General features: G+C 52.2%; 4 protein-coding genes across 4 annotated transcripts; 1 reads left to right on the top strand and 3 right to left on the bottom strand.

Moving 5' to 3' along the window:
- Positions 1-7,625: 7,625 nt before the first annotated feature.
- On the bottom strand, positions 7,626-8,723 carry SPBR_02975 (uncharacterized protein; the record flags this gene model as incomplete). Its single annotated transcript, XM_040761278.1, has 1 exon — positions 7,626-8,723. One exon carries the CDS (start codon positions 8,721-8,723, stop codon positions 7,626-7,628), a length of 1,098 nt encoding a protein of 365 aa, XP_040620349.1.
- A 1,694-nt stretch (positions 8,724-10,417) lies between these two features.
- On the bottom strand, positions 10,418-11,041 carry SPBR_03258 (uncharacterized protein; the record flags this gene model as incomplete). Its single annotated transcript, XM_040761561.1, has 1 exon — positions 10,418-11,041. One exon carries the CDS (start codon positions 11,039-11,041, stop codon positions 10,418-10,420), a length of 624 nt encoding a protein of 207 aa, XP_040620348.1.
- A 658-nt stretch (positions 11,042-11,699) lies between these two features.
- Positions 11,700-15,275, top strand: SPBR_02225 (isoleucyl-tRNA synthetase; the record flags this gene model as incomplete). The annotated part of the gene is made up of 4 exons (XM_040760528.1): positions 11,700-11,829; positions 12,015-13,458; positions 13,517-14,076; positions 14,167-15,275. 4 exons carry the CDS (start codon positions 11,700-11,702, stop codon positions 15,273-15,275), a joined length of 3,243 nt encoding a protein of 1,080 aa, XP_040620347.1.
- A 1,232-nt stretch (positions 15,276-16,507) lies between these two features.
- SPBR_03345 (uncharacterized protein) lies at positions 16,508-16,908 on the bottom strand (the record flags this gene model as incomplete). The annotated part of the gene is made up of 2 exons (XM_040761647.1): positions 16,508-16,792; positions 16,840-16,908. 2 exons carry the CDS (start codon positions 16,906-16,908, stop codon positions 16,508-16,510), a joined length of 354 nt encoding a protein of 117 aa, XP_040620346.1.
- Positions 16,909-19,467: the final 2,559 nt, after the last annotated feature.

Below are 19,467 nucleotides of genomic sequence, written 5' to 3'. Positions count from 1 at the left end.
GGGATTGCCGTTTCTCTTTGGCTCTTGTTTCTGAGGATCGCGGGTGTCTTTGTTGTGTTATTTGCGGTTTGTGAAGGCCCCTCTGTGAATAGCCGGCGCCGTGAGATCGGCTGGCAAAAGAGCAGTGATAAGACGGACAGGACAGGCGACCAAACAGGCCCAGACAACCGACCAGGATGAATGGGGGCCACTGAATGAGATGCCGTCGAAAGAGCGTCCCGAAATGAAGACACGATGCAGGAGGCACAAGAAGCAAGAGAAGAGGGGACAAGAGTAGACGAGAGAAGGCGAAAAGGGATCTCCAGGGCCTGCAAAACAGCCGAGGGCCGCAAGCGATGAGAGGGGAAAGCACGACCGGAGTACTCGTCCACGCAAACAGTATCACGCTATACAAGGCAGGAGCGGTGCCACATCTGCACCTTCCTTGATATACAGCAGCACAGCCCCTACAAATGCTCTTTCCGTGTGTTCCAGCAGCGATCGGCTGTCCTGCTCGCTCTTTCTCGTCTTGTTGCTTTTCGTCACTCCATTTTCATCCTTGTCCTCGTCATTCGTCGTCGTGTTCTTCCCACAATCCGGGCGTGCCTTCCTCTCTCTTGCAAATGGCGGTGAGCAAACCTGAAAATGGTAGTAGCTAACCAGCCACGGCGCGGGCTCCTGCATGTCCTTGGATCCGGCCAATCACAGAGGGGATGGACCCCCTTTCGGGATGCACGCACATGGGGGGACAAACGGCAGGCTCCACTATTTCGCTGCGCATTTTCCTCTCTTGTCTCGCTCGTCTCGTTCATTTCTTGCTGGTAGATTTTCCCATTGTCCACTGGCACTTTGGCCGTTTTGGTGGCCAGGCCGGGCCTTGCGGTCTCAGATCCCCTAGCAGAATTTTGACGGCAACGGCATGAGTTGGTCCTGGCGTTAGAGGACGGGCCACCAAGTGAGCCAAGCCCAGAAGCGTTAACCAGCCACGAAAACTGGGGCATCAAGACACAAGAGGCAGGGAACCGGATTGAAGAAACGGCGAAACGACGTGAAGGCACGACGGCCAGCAAAGAGACCACGAGCAAATTCTCCAAGTCCCATAACGGAGAGGGACGCGCCACAACGCGAACTTGTCACCCCATTCAGTGTGGTCGAGAACTGAGTGTCGATAAACTCTGGGTCGTGCATCGGCCTTTGCCCAATGCAGCAATTCAACGCGACAGGGTTTGCTTCGTGCCTTTTGTGCCTTTTGTGCGCGTTTTACTTTTGTGCGTTTCTGCAACAGCCGGAGGTGGCGTCTAACGGCATTGGCCAGGGCAGACAACGAAGGACAAGACGACAAGGCAACATGAAAGCGAAAACTGACGTGTGCGTCAGATCTGACCTGTTGGGAGTCCCGGGAGACGACAGAAAGTCGCAGAGATACGGAGGTCAGCTGGTATGCGGTTGGTTGGCACTGCCTGGACGTGCTTTCTGGCTGTACAGAGTACGTTCGTACATTCTTTGTTTTTCTCCATACTCCGTACACTGTTTGGCGCCGTGAGTACACCGTTTTGATGCCCTCATTTTCTTCTTTCCATCAGGGCATTGAATTGCGGTGACTAAGAAATGCGGAGCCGTTACTTGGCCTTGGACAAGCAGTGGATGAGACACCAAACGGCCGTGGCCAAGACAGTTTTGCAAGCCAGACGACGAGCGTATCGCCTACAACTTGCGGTGACGATTCATGCTGGCATTCGTTGACCCGTTTTTTACTGTGGCACGGGCGTCCAGCTGTCAAGGCTGTCTGTCTCGTAGTTTGGTTGTCTGCAGGTTTCCGTCGATGCGTGTCTAGACGAATGTCTGTGATGTCTTTGCGTCTGTGATGGTTGTGGTGGCCGCATTGATCGGTTACTTCAGCCTCTTTACTTTCGTGTTTTCCCTTTCTCTCTTTCTTGTCACTTCCTACATCATCTGCCGTGCGATCTGCTTGGCTCGGCGAGAAACATGATTCACCCCTTGCATCCATGTGAGACCAAGACATGCAGCGACCAGACAGTCAACCAGCAGGCGAACAGAGACGTATCGAGTGCGTTGTCCGTGTAAACGCAAAAGGAGGTGTAATGGAGGTCAAGAGGATGTCACACTGGGAAAACAAGGCCAGTTTTGAAGCCTATCGGAGACAAGATAGTTACAGTCAACCTATCAACGATAATGCAAAAGTTGATCAGCAGGGCAGTCTGGGAGGTGCCTACGTTGCTTTTCTTGTTGAGGGCGTCGTCAGCTGTGCTTCCCCAAGCTTCTGCTGTGCGAGCTGCATGTCCTCCAATTTTCTCCTCCGAGGTGCAATCTTTCGCTCATAACTCTGTCATTATCCGTCTGCCACTTTGTCATTTGTTTCCATTTGCTTTTTGTTAGGAATCTAAAATTATTATTGCCCAAAGTACGACACGATTACGCATGTCCCAAGTTAGCTCTTACTCTTGTCCGACATTGCTCTGGATCTCCGTTCACATCATGTCCCCAACTCGCTCTCCCTCACTCGGCTCGCTCTTTTGTCTATTTTGGTTCGGGTCCGACGTCAAGACGCGCTGGCCTGCAGTTGTTTAGTTGGCCCTGTTGCGTTGCGGGAAAGGCCTGCCTTTTTCAGCATGCCGAGCTTGCCCGCTCTTACAAGAGATATTAGAAATGATAGCCTGGCCCCCAAACAAAGTGAGATCGTTGACCAGACAAGGGCCCCCGTCCATTTTCAGAGAGTGTGCCGTGCCATTCATTGAAACGCGGGGCACAAAGTAAATAGGAAAAAGTGAAAGAGGGAGAGATGGCAGACCAGGGTTCAGCGTAGCCTATGCTCTTTCGAGAAAGACATCTAAATTGAGAGCACAGACATAGTGCGTGTGCCACGTATTCTGTACGAATATGCGTTTATGCACAGGACGAATGGCGTCGTCGATCCTAGTGAGCACAGAGAATGTTCAACTGGACAACACGCTTGGTGGCTGGCAGATGGATGACCGGAAATGAAAGACAACTTTGGCACCACGGCTCAGAGAATATGATCGTCAATATTTCGTGCTCCCGTCGTACCTTGAACACGGGCATCGCCTCGTCTCGCTATGAAGTATGTCGTGCCTGTTCCAGTAAAGTGTTAGTGGGCAGAGGGAGAGCCAGATGAACATCGAGACTAGCGTGAGCAATGAAAACCATTCTGTGTTGAGAATAGTTCAGGACAAGCAAGCAGAGGATAAGACCGGAGCCAGGCAAATGTCTTGGCCGGTACCAAACTGTTCCTGGAAAAACACCGCAACCATTGTTGAAGCGAGTAGTATTAAGCTCGCAGGAGGCGAGTGGAAGAAAAAAACGATTCGATCCGTTGGCATTGTCCGAAACTATTTGCCTGCCACAAATCACTCGGGCGGATTCCTACTCGGTCGACTTGCTGCCAATCCACCCGCCTTGGTCTTCTTGCAGATACGATTCAAAAGACAGGCCTGCAGACGACTCGCGAGAAGGTCTCACGCTGCAGATTCGTTTGGCAGGATCCACCTCACACAGTGTTTCCATTCCCAGTGCGAATCAGCCTTCAAGCTGTGTATCGTACGAATATTAGTACTCCGTACGGAGTACGGAGTATGTACACTTTCGATGTCGTACTCCCACATCGACCATCGTTACTAGTTTCATCCGTGCGGGACTTTGTCAAATCCACTTGCAGCGTTACAACGCGCCGTTCTTGACCGCTGATTTCGACGGATTGGTCCGTGCCCTTGCGTCAAGGTTTTGCAAGGTCACGTTGCGAGACCAGAGTGTGTACGAAGACGCGAGCGCGTGAATCTCCCACATGGGTTGTCAAGAGGCCATCGTCACGGTGGTGCATGTCTCTTCTACCGTCATTGCAGTAGTGTGTGCGTATTTGGCAGCAATATCGACACTCAACACATCTACAGTGCATACGGAGTAGGACGAGGGGAGACGGACGGAGAGCGGTAGCGGCAGCGGAAACTGGAAGGGCAGCGAGGGTAAGAGAGAGAGAGAGAGAGAGAAGAGGAGAAGGATCAAGGTGCATCGGTGGCCAATCCATTTTGATGCAAGAGCGGTAGCGCAGACGGAGTGCATAAACGCTATTGCTTTAGATGCATCCGGGAAAGGGCAAAGAGACGAAAGATACGAGTGTCCGGAATAGAAAACACTGAAGACGAATAATGAATAAAGCCACGAATCGACAGAAGGCAGAACATAACTTAAAAAAAAAAAAAAAAAAAAAAAAAAAAAAAACAAGAACCGATAGCTGCACAAATCGATGAGTAGCAACTGGATACAATGGCGACGAAAGCCGAGATGTGCAGCTCGGATGTAGAAAAAGACGTCCTGCCCGTGACGGCGAAGACATGCCTCGAACGAGAAAACAACAGCGGTGACGGAAGAAGGAGCCAGGAAGCGACGGACGCGGGCCATAAATAACGCCATCAAGACATCCTTCACTGGAGGACCAGTGACAATCGTCAGAGTCCATCGTAAGAAGTACGCGGATCGGCGCAGGGATTTTAATTTCAATCGAATGGGAGACAAACAGGCACCAGTCACCCTCCCCCCCTCCCCCCAAGAGTCACCACCGTCTGTTTCGTTGTTTAGTTTGCCGCAGTGAAGCCCTTGCCCTCATTGCGACGCACAAATTCAAACGAGCTTCTATATTTACATGCCGGCGAGCAGTGTACTGCCTGGTGCAGATGATTGCTCTTTTGTCTCGTCGGTCTACCGTGCAGTTGATTTTGCTTTTCTTTTCTTTTGTCGGCTTCTGGCAGCGGTCAAGAGTCGTATGGCGTGTTTTGTTAACGACGATAATTCTCTGGACGTAAATAACAGCACACCGGAGCATAAGAGGCCTTTCGAGGCCAGACCAAAACAAGAAAGAAAGCCCGCCGGTCAGTCCACATACCAAGCTCCCAAGTTGTTCATCGCTTCTGATCGCTCCATATCGCAGTGGATTCTCAGCACCACTGCGCAGCGGAAATACACTTTCGTTTTGGCTTGGCCTCTCTTTGGACATCAGTTCTAGGTTTGTGCCCCTTTCAATTCTCCACCTACGTTTCGCCTTCCTCGTTGGACTTCTGCAGGCCGCTGCTGTAGCGCTTCTGCACCGCTCCTGCAGGTCTGCAGGTCTGCTAGGTCGTGATCTCCACAACCCGTAACACTGCTTCTGGCTCCGCGCAGCATCTTCACGGGGGAACGGGGTGAGGCACAAAACAATAAAGCGAAAACGAAAGAGCGGTCTCCACCGGTCGCCTTGTAGAAAATGTAGGCAAGCCTGGGGGCAGTTTTATCATTCTATTTTATATTATGTATTTATGTTTTCCCCTGCTGCGGCTACTGCAGGCCAAGCCGGTAATGTCCAATGGTCAACAGGGGCTCAGACGCGTGACGCTTCTCTTTCAGCTGGACGTCACCCTCGTTTGTCCTTCTATCAACCCGAAACCTGGTCTATAACAGACAACGAATCTGAATAAAAAGGTCAGACAACAGGACATGCAAGACCGAAAACATCGCCTACTCGCGATGAAGCTAATGTGCTACGAGGTCAAGCAAAAGCACTGTATGTATGTCTTACTTGGGGATTGGAAATCGAATACGTTGAGCGCCGGGTGATTGGTCGTTGCCTGAGAAAGAAGGCCGTGAGCTATCTAGAGAAGTCGAGGGCCCCGTTTGTTGAATATAGAATGGAGACTATGAGACGGCGACGGAAAGACGAGAAGGGACGAGAGATCAAGATGGAGAAAATAGAGAGAGCCGCTCCCCCGTTCTCAGCTAACCATGGGATGGATCCGTATTCATGGGGGACATAGGCGCAGACTGCGGCCGATCAGGTATTTCTTTTTCCTCTCTTTAAAAGTGTCGGTGTCGGTCTGCATCTTCACAGAAACGGAAAACAAAAGCGCTGCATCGCCATGCCCGGGGTTGCTTTTGGTATGCGTCTCGTTTCTTTCATTGTTCTTCATCTTCATCATCTTCACCACTTGTGTCGTCTTCAAAGCGTAATATATTCAGAGGCATGCATATATGTGCCAGTGAGACATGCCTTTGCTTATTTTTTTTTCTCCTGTGAGTGCTTTGTGTGAGTGGTCTTGTCGTTGATTTGCCTGTCTTCTTTTCTTCCTCTGCTGCTCGTGCATGGAAGGGGAGTGGAGGTGGGAATGAGCTGGCAAATGGCCTTGGCCCTGTATCGTGCGTTTTTTCGTGAATGCGTCTTACGTCTTGCGTCTGTCTTCCCCCCAAAGAGATGTGTGATGCGTGTGATGAACGTATGTCGTGTTGACAGAGGGGTGCGTGATGAGCCGCATGCTGCAACAGTGGCCGTAAAGTGTACTTTCTTTCCTTTCCCACTCGTATCTTGGTCTCGCCATCGTGTCTCGTCGTGACACATAAAGTTTCTCGGTTGTAAAGTGACAAACGCGACAAGATTGACAGACGTCACAAGACAGGGGCATCGTAGAAAGACGAGAAAGCAAAGACAAGTGTGAGACACATCACTCAGGGATGGATGCCTGGACACGTCCTTTGCGGATCTGGGGGCCATTGGGCAGCATTCACCGCTTGGTATTGCCAGCACGTCCCTCCGCATGCATGTACGAAGTGCAGTATTGGGGGGGAAACAAATGCGAGACACAGCACAGATGCGTTGAAACATCTCCGGCCACCCCAGAAGGCGACTTATCAAGAGGAGGCTCTTCGTAAGGCGTTGGCATCAAAAGCCCAGCCACTTTCCAAATCTCCGCGTCTGCAAATGTGCTGCTGTGTCCGGCCTCGTTGCCGTGCGTCATACGGTCGGTCTCCCGGATGAAGAGGATCACATTCGTAGATACGACGGGGAACGAAGAAGAAAAATGCACGTTTCCGGAGCATAATGCACCTCTACGTGATAAACATCAGAGAGCAGGTGGCAATATATGCCGTACTCCGTAATACTGTGTGCTCTCTTCGTTCATTCGCTGGCACATATCACATAATGAGCACTTGCATGGTAGGCAGACGCACGTCTGCGCGGCATGGACGGCCAAGATGCACGAAATATAGAAATAAATCCAGTCAGGTGGTCATCAGGAATCAAAAACACCAAGACACGAGAAAAGGCACCGTAGCACATGGAATGAAACAGGATGGGCACAACCGTAGAGGAGAGTACTGATCATGGACGTAAATACAACTTTTAAGGTAATGTAAAAGAGTGGGAGCTTTTTCAGAAAAGACTGAATCTTGAGTTCCTCTCTGCTTATATTCATGAGCGATTCACATTGATGAAAAAAGTTATAATTGAAATAAAAAGAAGCTAAACAGCCCGGTAAATAAAACTTGTAAAAAAAACTCTTCCGTTCGTCCTTTTTTTTTAAAAAAAAATAAAAATAAAAACAACATACATTGTCGAAATTATAAATTCAAATTAATTATGAAATAACTAGTTAAAATATTACAGCCCGACCTAACGCAATCCTAGACTGAATGGCAACGAAGACAAATGACTTTGGAATTATTATGAGCCTGGCTAGGAACACCAAACTGGAAGATTAGGTATTAAAAGGAACGGTATGATAAAGCCTACAGAAACAGTGCGATGCAATTGAGTAACCAATTTTGAAGGAGTGGAAGAGAGATGTGCGGTAGACACGAATGATGTCCTAGTCCATCTCCACGTCCATTGCATCACAAACGCTTGTTGTGTCGCTGGACTCGGTTAGTAGCATCTGGAACTGTAGGAGTGACGTTGCGGCTGTGGTATCGCCAGGTACATGGACGGATTCTACGTGGGCCGCTGGACCGCCGTGGTCAAATGTGTAGTAGCCAGCCAGCTCGTACAGTCCATTGCTGGCAGGACCACCTCCGTCCCCAATCCTATCTCCACTCATCACCCGCCGCGGCCGCGGTCGGCTTTGTGTCCGCTGCCGCCGACGCCGTCGACGTGCTGCCATGGCGATCGGGTCAATAGTCAACGATGAGGCTGCGGGCAAGTCGCTTGTGTCGTCGTGGTAGCCCTCGGCCGAACCGGACCGCGACGGACAGTGGCTGCGCCGGGAGACCGGCTTGGCGTGGGGCCGTGGTGGTGCTAGTAGGGCACGGTGCGTGTAGTGCTGCATCATCATCGCGTGGTCCGTCTCCATGGGCGTGCGGTAGGCCGTCTTGCGGCGTGGCGACGGGGAGTCGATACCGCGTCGAGCGGCGGCAGAATCTGCGACAGAACCCGGAACAACACGCCGCCCTTGGCGGCCGCGGCTGCGACTGACACTGCGGCGCAGCCAGCTGCTGCTCTTGCCGTAGCCATTGCTGGAGGCAGCGGCAGCGCCAGAGGTCGCGCCCCACCACTCGTGCGGCGAAGATGGCCGAGAGATGTGATGCATGGATGACGCCACAGACGATGAGCGTGTGCCTGGTCGCGAGGACCGTGAGGACGCCTTGCGGAAGAGTGTCGGGGCGGTCACAGCGGCAGAGGCAGCCGTGGCGCCCACAGACGGCGACCTGTGTCGACAGCGGCCCCGGAACGTGCCGGAACTGCCTGGCGGCGTCTGCTGGCGCGGATGTGGATTGTGCCGCGTGCGGGGCGGGTGAAACGGACGATGCATCGGCTGCGGTGTCGTCATGGCAAGCGACAGAGGCACATTGTGGCCGTCGTAAGCGGGCATCGGCGGCGGACTGCGGCGCCGACGGCGTCCGCGCTGGTGGTAAAAGGGATAGTGCAGCTCTGGATCGTCTGAGGGTGCGGACGACACCGGTATGGCCATGATGCCGCTCGATCCGCTGCTGTCCCGGGTGGCAGTCCTCTCGTCCGTGGGAAGGCCGACAATAGGTTCAGGACTGTGGCAGATCCTTGCACGGGGAAAGAAAGCCATTCAATGGGGAAATCCTGCCCTGGCGAAGAGTCGGTTCGTCGTTCGTATCACACTGAGAATAGGTTATGGGCGACCCGGGAAGAATGGTAGTTTCTGGAGGTTTGGAACAACAAACACGTAGGATGCTCTTTTGCTTGTGGTCAGACTTGCGGCTGTTGTCGCTTTCTATGATTGCAAGCAGGCCGAGGGCTTGGCTGCCTGGTGCATGTGTGGTTTAAGCAAGTCGCCTTGATCAAGGTGTGCACACCCACTCGTGAACATGGCGCTCCCCTCACTGAACATGCGTTTGTACGGGATACAAAACACACACTAGAGTTACGACAAAGCGAGGAAGTGCATTTGTGTTGGTAGCTCCCCAGGGACATAAAAGTCCGCCGGTTTAGGAAGTGCCATGTGCGAGCTTGTGTAAATAAGTGCGGCAAGGTGTAACCGTCTCGTTTTTTCTATTGTCTCTCAGCCACGCGACCGCCGTCATTTTGCTCTATTGCCGTCACTAGTGTTGGTCTCCGGATTTCGACTAAAGCGATTCTAAGCGAACAGCAAGGCAGAACCCCCAGGAAGGGATCACAGGTGAACAAACAGGAGCAAAAACAGTGTGGAAATCTAGAAAGATACTGTTTAGACGTCGTTATCATGCAAGTGGACAAGTCAGAAATGGAGATAGACTGTGGTGAAGTGAGGGGAAGCCTTGCCGAAAGCCAAGATTTGCCTGGTCGAATCTTGGCGTACTCGTAGGCCGCCTCTATTCTCTCTCTGCCACCCTCCTTTGCAATATTGCGGTGCCTTTTGTCCACCGGGGCCATGATCCGCGCCCATGAATTTGTTTCAAGGCAGACCAGCGACACCATAAAGTAAATGGGCCTATGTTGAATCGGAGGACATCGTCCGTGTCTTTGTTCTGATAAACAACACTGGTCTTGGTGGTGTTCTGCGGCACTAATCAGCCGCATGTTTTGGTTAACGTCGTTTCTGGACGCCAGGTCAATTTAATCCACTTTCTGTCAGGCTAACATCGTGCCTTGTGACCGTGACCAACAAGGAGACCAACAAGAGACCAGCGGCGAAACGGTACAGAATAAAGACTGCTGCAGAAGATGCGCCCGAAACACCACCGATGCTCCGATGCGGATCTTATGAGGATATGTTCTCAGTGACGCGGAATCGATGGTTTTGTGATTATGCCGGGGTCGTTTAATTTTGTCGTGCAGCCTTGTCAGTAAACTGTCGCACAGGCTTCTTAGCACGGGAGTCGGCTGCGAGCAGAACAGAAATAAGTCGAAATATAAGATCGCATCCGTATGGCGTTCAGCCTCTCTGTTCGCAACCGAACCTCGGATCATTGCCCATCCATGGCAATGATATCTGCCTTGCTCGAATACTAGAGGAGCCTTTGCTTTGTGCCCGAGGTTGGCTGGCTCAGGTCCCCAACGAGAGGCTGCATGCTATGCACGTGGCTGCAAGATGGAGCAGAATGTTTTCATTTTCGTAATACTCTCTTGTGTCTCTTTCGTGGGCCATGGTGCTCGTAAACCAGGCGCCGGGCTTTCGTCTCCAAACTCGCTTCTGTCCTCCGGACCACTGATTTTCTAGGCAACCAAGTTCTTCACCGTCCGTGCCATCTCAGCTCTGTCAACGTCCTTGCCGTCCAGCGGGCCACCAGGTGCCACCAGGATCTTGATCACATCGCCGGCCTTAACAGTAGCTCCGCCGCGCTCCTCCTTCAGCTTGGCCAGGACCTCCTTGGCCACCGCCTCAACCTCGGCCGGATCGATCTTGACGCCGCCGCTGTCTGCGTACTCCTCGAGAATCTTGATCTGGTTCTCTTCCTGCTCGGCTAGATCCTCCCGGCCGGCCTGACGGAACTCAGCCACAGCGTCCTGCGACGACTTTGCCGTTTTCCGGAGCAGCGCCACAACCTTGGCATTTGTGTTGACCGGGTTCGCCGTCTTGCTCGCATTGAGTGTCGCGGCCATAATAGCCCGGAGCACTGTCAGGCGGTTCTTGTCCTTGGCCTTCATTGCTGTCTTGAGGTCGCCTCTGAGCTTGGCAAGCAGAGGTGGTGGCGGGGCATCCTCTTCCGACGAGTACGTCCGACGCTGCGTGCAGCACCGTGCTGTAACCGAGGCGACAAGGGGTGATGCGGCACTTGGGGAGAGCAGCCGGGAGGGCGCGGTGGCGGTAAGCCGCCCAATGCTGAGTCTGGACGTCATCGCGTATTGTGGCTTCGTGGGGCGCTGTGTCGTTGGAGGGAGTGGAAGAGCTCAGGCCGGGTGGTGGTTTGTGATATTTCGCAGTTCGGTCGCGTATCGTGCGGTCTGGAGGTGATCTAGACGTTGGTGCGTGGTCAGTCTCGTAAAGAGTGAGTTGCTGGGAGTGTTGTGCCTGACCCTAAAATTTTGCTCCAGCTGCGGAAGGCTGTTGAATTGGCCGGTTAGATTGTAGCGTTCCCCCCTTCCCCAGACTCCTCAGCCAAAGGGAAGGAACAGGCTGAGCATTAGCGGGCCAAGGTTCGTTGAAGCTCCACCAGGCGCTACTCTGACAGCAAAGAGGCAAAGGTTACGAATGTACAGTACTCAACATCGCGCGGCAAGCTCACCAAGATTGTGCGTTAATGTTCGTCGATGTGGATGGCTTTTGGTTTATTGTCAATGCCTTTTTGGGAGGCGGGAAACTCCAGCTATGAGGCGGTGAGGGCAAATGCCTTTTTGGGAGGCAGCGTAATAAAGTCTATCATACATTCTGTTTTGCTCTTGTTTCACCAGTGTGACTCACGCCCCATTCTTACGGAGTACTTATTCCTCCCTCTTTGCGCGACAACTACGTCCGCTTCTTGAACATAGTCAGACATTCAGAGACCATACCGACATCATGAGCATCAGCTTCCCTAAAACCGAGGAGGCGACAATTCAATTTTGGAAGGCAATCGATGCCTTCCAGACACAGCTCCGGCTCACGGAGAATGGTCCACGCTTCACCTTCTATGATGGCCCGCCCTTTGGTAGGTCATGGCCTGGTCGTCTGACCTGCTGCCGCCGCTACTTCTCTTACATGATCCTTGTCTTTGTTGTTTATACACGCTTGCTAACCCTTTTTTTCTGTCGTGCAGCAACCGGTGAGTGGGCGGGTGCAGCCGCCTCCTGTTTCCCTGTTTCTGTTGGATTCTTGTGGCTAACAATCATGCAGGGCTTCCGCACTATGGCCATCTTCTCACATCCACGATCAAAGACATCATTCCTCGATACTGGTCCATGAAAGGCTATCACGTAGTCCGCCGCTTTGGGTGGGACACGCACGGCCTGCCCGTGGAGCACGAGGTCGACAAGAAGCTGCACGTCTCAGGCCGCGAAGCGGTTATCAAGATGGGCATCGAGCAGTATAACGCCGAGTGTCGAGCTATCGTCATGACGTATGCGGAGGAATGGCAGCAGGTCATCGAGCGCCTGGGGCGCTGGATCGACTTTGAGAACGACTACAAGTCCATGGACGTGACCTTTATGGAGTCCTGCTGGTGGGTTTTCCAGCAGCTACATGCCAAAGGCGATGTGTATCGTGCCTATCAGATCATGCCCTTCTCAACGGCGCTTGGCACGCCGCTGAGCCACATGGAGGAGAGGCAGAACGAGAAGACCACCGTGGATCCCGCCGTCGTGGTGTCCTTCCCGCTTCTCGAGGGGTATGGGCACGAAAACACATCGCTGCTCGTCTACACAACAACCCCGTGGACCTTGCCGTCGAACCTGCTTATTGCGGTTAAGCCGTCCTTTGAATACATCAAGATCTTGGACGAAAAATCAGGGCGCTATTACATACTCCTGGAGGGATGCCTGTCGACACTCTACAAGGATCCTAAGAAGGCCAAGTATAAAGTTGTCCACAAAATAATGGGAAGTGACATGGTTGGATGGCGATACAAACCCCTCTTCGAATATTTCACGAGCACGTTCGCCGACTGTTTTCAAGTGATCGGTGCAGAGTTCGTCGAAGCCGGTGAAGGTGTAGGACTCGTCCACATGGCCCCCGCGTTCGGCCAGGAGGACTACGATGCCGCCATTGCTGCTGGTTTCATTTCGAAAGATCGGCTGCCGCCATGTCCGGTGGACGACGAAGGGCGTTTTACGCATGAGGTGGCCGACTATAAGGGACAGCATGTGAAGGCCGCAGACAAGGCTATTATCAAAGATTTACGACCGACCGGGCGCCTCGTAGTCGAGACGCAGGTAACGCATGTGGACAAGTTCTGCCCTAGATCGCAAACGCAACTTATTCGCAAGGCCGTCTCAGCTTGGTTTATCAAAGTGACCAATTCGACTCCAACCATGCTCGGCAACCTCGAGGGCACAACGTGGGTGCCAGAAACCGTGAAGGACAAGCGGTTTGCGAACTGGGTGACAAACGCGCACGACTGGAACGTCTCCCGCAATCGCTACTGGGGCACGCCGATTCCGCTGTGGGTCAGCGACGACTACGAGGAAGTGGTATGCGTCGGGAGTCGAGAGGAGCTGAGACGCCTTAGCGGATATAACGGGCCGCTCGATGACATTCATAGGGATAAGGTGGATCATATTACGATTCCATCACAGAAGGGGAAAGGTGTTTTGCATAGGATTGATGAGATTTTTGATTGCTGGTATGTTCTCTTCGCCAACGCTCTTTTACAAGTACGCGACTGACCATGGCCCTTTTAGGTTCGAGTCCGGGAGCATGCCATATGCCTCGAACCACTATCCGTTCGAAAACAAAGACCGGTTCCAAGGAGATCTCTTCCCAGCGGACTTCATTGCTGAGGGCCTCGACCAGACGCGCGGCTGGTTCTACACCCTGACGGTTCTCGGGAACAAGCTCTTTGGCGTGTCACCGTTCCGAAATTGCATCGTCAACGGGCTTGTGCTGGCCGAAGATGGCAAGAAGATGTCCAAGAGCTTGAAGAATTTCCCAGACCCATCTCATATTCTTGACAACTACGGGTCGGATGCACTTCGCCTCTACCTCATCAACTCGCCCGTCGTCCGAGGCGAGCCGCTGCGCTTCAACGAGGCTGGAGTCAGAGAAGTCATAAGTCGCGTACTGCTGCCTCTTTGGAACAGCTACCGTTTCTTCTCGGAGCAGGCCATCCTATTTCAAAACACGACAGGGAAGGCTTTTATTTCCACATCATCTGCAAGCGACAAGATCTTGAATATCACAGACCGATGGATCCTTGCCGACTGCCAAAGTCTCCTGCGGTTCATGGACCAAGAAATGGAAGGTAAGTACAAGTATATTATAAAAGATAACCCCAACCCTTTTTTTCCCATACATTTGTCTTACATTTTCCCAGGGTATCGCTTATACACAGTTGTTCCACGACTGCTGCAAGTCATCGATAACTTGACGAACTGGTACATTCGCTTCAACCGCAAACGACTTAAAGGCGCAGCTGGCCTGGGCGTGGGAGATACGACCGCAGCGCTCAACACGCTCTTCCAGGTCCTCTTCACCGTTGTACGCTCTATGGCTCCGTTCACACCGTTCATCACGGAGCACATTTATGGTCTATTGAAACCGTATATCAGCGACTTTGACGACGGACGCGAAAATACAGCGAGCGTCCACTTTCTTCCTTTCCCCGTGGTCCAAGAGGCGCTCCTAGATACCGTGGTGGAGAGGCAGATGTCTGCCATGCAGAGAGTCATCAGACTCGCGAGAACAGCGCGAGAGCGCCTTGGCATTAGCCTCAAGTCCCCCCTCAAATCGTTGGTGGTGATTGGAGATGCCCAGTTTCTTGCCGACGTTGATCGGTTACGGTCGTACGTGGCAGAAGAACTCAACGTTCGGGACATCGTACTCACAGATGACGAAGAGGAGTACGGCATTCATCTCAAGGCGAAAGTGGATTGGCCAACGCTGGGTAAGAGGCTCAAAAAAGACGTCCAGGTTGTTCGCAAGGCGCTTCCTGGTCTGACGCAGGAGGCACTTCGGACGTACCAGCGCGAGAAGCATATCGTGGTTCAGGGGATACACCTCACAGAAAATGACTTGAGCATCGTGTGGGAGATGCCTGTTGAGAAACAGAATGCGTCCTCGCCAACAGATGGCCCCACCTGGGAGCCATCCTTTGACGAAGATGTTGTGGTGCTGCTCGATGGCACATCCTACCCGGATCTGCTCGAAGACGGTCTAGCCCGCGATATCCTTACGCGGTTTCAGAAGCTCCGGAAAAAGGCCGGCCTGGTCCCTCTCGATGATGTTCGCATGCAATATAGCGTTCTGGCCAACCCGGAGGGGGTGGATGTTACTACTCTGATCTCATCTAGGCAGTCCATGTTCACGAGTTCACTTCGTGGAAAATTGGAGGAGCGATCAGGAGAGAACGGGTCTGACGAAGGTCTAATTGAGGAGGACCAGTCCCTGGGCAATCTGGTTTTGCGACTTCGCCTCGCCCAGGTTCACACGGAACTTAATTAGATAGAGAGAAAAACACACCTGTAGCCTTCTTCGCGCCTAAATTTTTGCTATAGTTACGCGCCGAGAATCTCTGCGCCGCCCCCACGTTAATACTAAAAATACACCATCACTGTAACGACGCCGCTTTTTCCTAGGCTGGCCGCTGCCCCCCTGGCCTCTCCTCTAGGCTTCAGCGGAGCTGTCTATCCCTCTTAGGCCAGGCGACTTTCTTCCAGGATCTTCCCCTAGGCCCCTTTCCCTAGGCCTTTTGCCTGACCTCCTCCAAGGCCCCCCCCCTGGGCCTCTAAGCCTGCTTCTGACCTCCCCCGATCCTCCCCCCAAAAATCTTCTTCAGTACTGTGACGGCAAATACCGAAGCATCTACCAGACAGTACTTCGTTGATAGTGCACCCATGACGCCGAAGGAACCATGGACAAACTCTAAAGACAGCAGTTCCTACAGAACATGGTAGCCTGGAACTAATGTGCGGACAAGATTCTGGATTTTGGTGATGCTGATGGGAAGGGAAACAAAGGCTTGTGGGCTGTGCGCCACATGCTCTATGGATCTCGTGTATAATACAGCTATAAAATCCGGCAGCTGCGCTGCATGTCATATCTGGTTCCGAACACGTCGTGTAGTGTGCGTTCGTGTATATTTTTCGCTGTGTGAGCTGTGTAAGCCGCGCGCCTCCCAAAAAGCAAAGGGTGCGACCTGGCGGACCTATCTACTCTGACTTCCAGGGAGAAGAGTTATTGGCGTGTCGATGGATTGCTAAATGAGTTGGCATGGTCTGGCCATTGCACTAAGTGCGGCTGGACGTGTGTTGTGGTAGACGACGTCGCCTTGTTGTACTGTTTAATGCTGCTTTGAAAGCTACTCGCCATACAGGTCCACGACCTACAAAGACAAGCTATTCCTATGTGAATGACTATCCCTCTCTCTGTCCCCACGATAGCTGCCAAAGACGTCCTCCCTGGGCCCCGCGTGCGTGCCTCGACACTTCGACAAGACTGACTGCCTCAAGCCGCTGTGTACGGCCGAGGTGAAGGAGAAGAAAGTGAGACGAAAAACAATCGAGAAAGGTGAAAGGATATTCATTAAAATCTACTCTCTGTACACGGAGGTATATTTTATTGTTTCCTTGAAGCCCCGTAGGAACAACTCTTCACCGTACGATAATATGATTATGCACGAAAGTCCAAAAGTTGACCGACGGCGCGGACAGAATGCTCGTCTCAGTCTCGGCCGGTCATTCCACCCGCTCCACCGACCAAGCCTTCCTCATCTGCCCCAGCGTGTCCGTTGCAAACAGATCAAAGACGTGTGTGTCCTCGGTCGGCCGGTCAAAGTCGTTAGTCGTCGCGATCAGGAACATAAATGCAAAATTAGGTGTCATCGACGCCGTCCACAGCGTAGTGCGCAATGAGCGGCTGCCAGCCGCATAGACAGCCCTCGGCCTAGGCCAGACAGTGCACGCCCGTGGTCGCCAGATGCTGTGTGGCGTTTGTTGCTCGTGGTGGAACACCACACGGGCCTGGGCTAAACCAGTATGACATGTCTCGTCGAGGACGCGGTGCCGACCTTAAACTTGCCTCTGGCAAAGGTGACCAGCCCATTCAGTCGACAAACCTCACTGGCCGTCGCTATCATTTTCTTTCTTACCACGAGAACTTGACTTTCCACAAACCTGGACTGGACACCTCCTCGACCTTGTGGGTTGGGGTTCGGTGACAGGAACGTGGGGCTTACTTGACCAGCACTCGTCGGATCCGTTCTGTGATAATCCCAGGGCGCGGCGTTCGTCCGATTTGTTGTGCTTCTTCAGAACCAGTCAGAAACACAGTTAGCTCCACCCACACCAACACCCTCCAACTGGAGATCAACTTAATTAATGGCCAGTCAGACAAGGATGTGCTGCGGATGGGTTGATCACCGCTTGCAGCCTTCCTTTTCCGCGTTCAAACGCAAGAAAAAAAGCTCGCGTTGTCTTCTGGTGAAACTCGTTGGCCCAACCGGCGGTGTCAAAGAGGATGGAAGATAGGGAGGGTGACGCGAAGGAAACAGCAGTGTGTACATGAATGCACCTGCTAGTTGGGCAGGAACGGGCTGGACATCATCCTTGTTCCCCAATGTAGGATATGGAACTGGGCTTGTCCAAGAGTAGAAGACTGGCTCGCAAGTAAACTCCCGGTCATGCCAGGCAATAATTGTCAATCGACATCCCTCCAAGCTAAGCTGGGGTTGGCCAACACGTGCGTTGGGTGGCCCTCTGATGAGTTGTCCCGGCCGGAGTCTATCTGTAGTTGTAAATAGGGAAACAAGGTACTCATTGTTGTCAGCACTGTCGTTTTCGTGGGAAAGGTGCGGTTGGGCGCTACTTACCCTGCTATCAATTCCTCCTTTTCATTTCCTAGACCCGATACTGCCGTTCGCGGAGAAGCTGGTGCGCCGTGCATATGCTGTTGCCGAATGGTAGATTCCGAGCGGATATCTGTGGTCCATCCCATTTTGTCGTCTTCCATTTTCCTTGTGTCCCGGGTGTCTCTTGACGTTTGTTGTCCAAAGGACTTGAAAATGGCGAGAGGTGGGTGGATGTTGCTCATCATGGGATGTACCCTTCGCCCACTCCAACGTGCGTGATTCGCTCTTTCCCTAAAGCTCCCAACACTCGCCCTTTCCCCATGCCTGATTTACACACTCCACCACCGTTGCTCCTGCCTTGATCAACTGTTAGGGCAGCTTTTCGCCGCCAAACTCGACTGCCAAGGCAGGCAGGAATCTGCAGGTGAGGACCTGCCTTCCGCAAAACTGTCTCACAGGCTTAGCGAGTTGACTTCCTTGGTAAGAACGACTGACTCAAGCTTTGTCAGCCGTCTAATATTTTATCCCCCCCTCCCATATCGCATTAACTTCGCGCGGTCCATCTTCAAAACAACAATCTTCTTGTACACGAAACGGGCACTCCTTTCAATAGCTGCATTCATATCACAGACAAGCCACACTCAACTGTTAATAGTCGGGCCTCGACGAACGGCGTTTTCCGAAGTGCTGAAAGTATGGCTTGTCCATATTCTAACAGCAAATGGAATGATATTTGAGTATTTGATATGCCAGCTACCATGGAAAGTATGATGCTATACAGAAATAGGGCAGGAAAGTCAGCTAACTGCAGGTTAAGGGCTTGCTCTGAAATGGCCATTGAAATTGACATCGAAAACGAGTTAGCCATGCAGTGAACATGGAGCGGCAAAGGACATCGTGAAGCTCAATGGTTGGCAGTTGCTTTTTGGGCTCGTCAAAGAGTCTGTCAACGTGCTTCACGCATTGAGACAAGACGAACACAGTCGGCTTTCATACATCGGCAACACAGAGGGTACTCGAAACACCGACGAAAGTGCTCCAAAAGCCATTGTCTCGTCTCATACCTCAAGATATTGCGAACGAACCCCGTCATTCTATTGGTAAAGAACGGCTTCGGACTCGGACCAATCTGGACCAGCAACTTGCACACTCATATATGTGACTCCCCGTCTTCTCAGTGACGCTTCCGACCAATGCATACATATCTAGGAGGTGGGTTTAGTTTATCAGTATTTGGCCCTGAAGTTGAATCTGAATGAACTAGGGTTGGACAAGGGCTCAGGGGGATACTCACAATGGAAAATATGCCTAAAACGAGAATCGAAAGGATATGTTAGCTAACAATATAGCGGGGAATGACTTTCCGACAATCAAGCTGCTTCTCTCATTACACGGTCTCGGGCATCTATCAAGTTCAGTATTAAGAGCATTTCCATACCTTAATTGCCGGGTTGTTTGCTTCTAACCGTGCCTGTGCGATGAGCACCTGGGCTTGGTCGTAAGGCATTCTATGAGCACACAGTAATAACCGTTAGCCAGAGATATCAGACCAAAAGCACGAACAACATTCGATTTCACCCGGCCGTCGAAACGAACATCAGAAAGCTTGGACAGTGAAACTTACCCTAGTTTCTCAGTGAAGATGTACATCGCCTGCGATGACAACAATCTCTGCACATTTTCCCTATTTATTCGTCCGACTTCGTTCATTCGGGGATCTTTAATGCCGGTGTTAGCAAAGGCAACAACTCAATGGCCAAGGAGAAACGCAGTCATACCAGTTGGCCACCCGCACATTGGCATCTGCATAACTCGCGACTCAACTTCCGTGAAGCCGGCATGGCGAAC

This window comes from Sporothrix brasiliensis (genome assembly GCF_000820605.1).
Source record: "Sporothrix brasiliensis 5110 chromosome Unknown Cont17, whole genome shotgun sequence".
Lineage (NCBI taxonomy): Eukaryota > Fungi > Ascomycota > Sordariomycetes > Ophiostomatales > Ophiostomataceae > Sporothrix > Sporothrix brasiliensis.
This window is presented reverse-complemented; position numbering and strand designations above follow the sequence as displayed.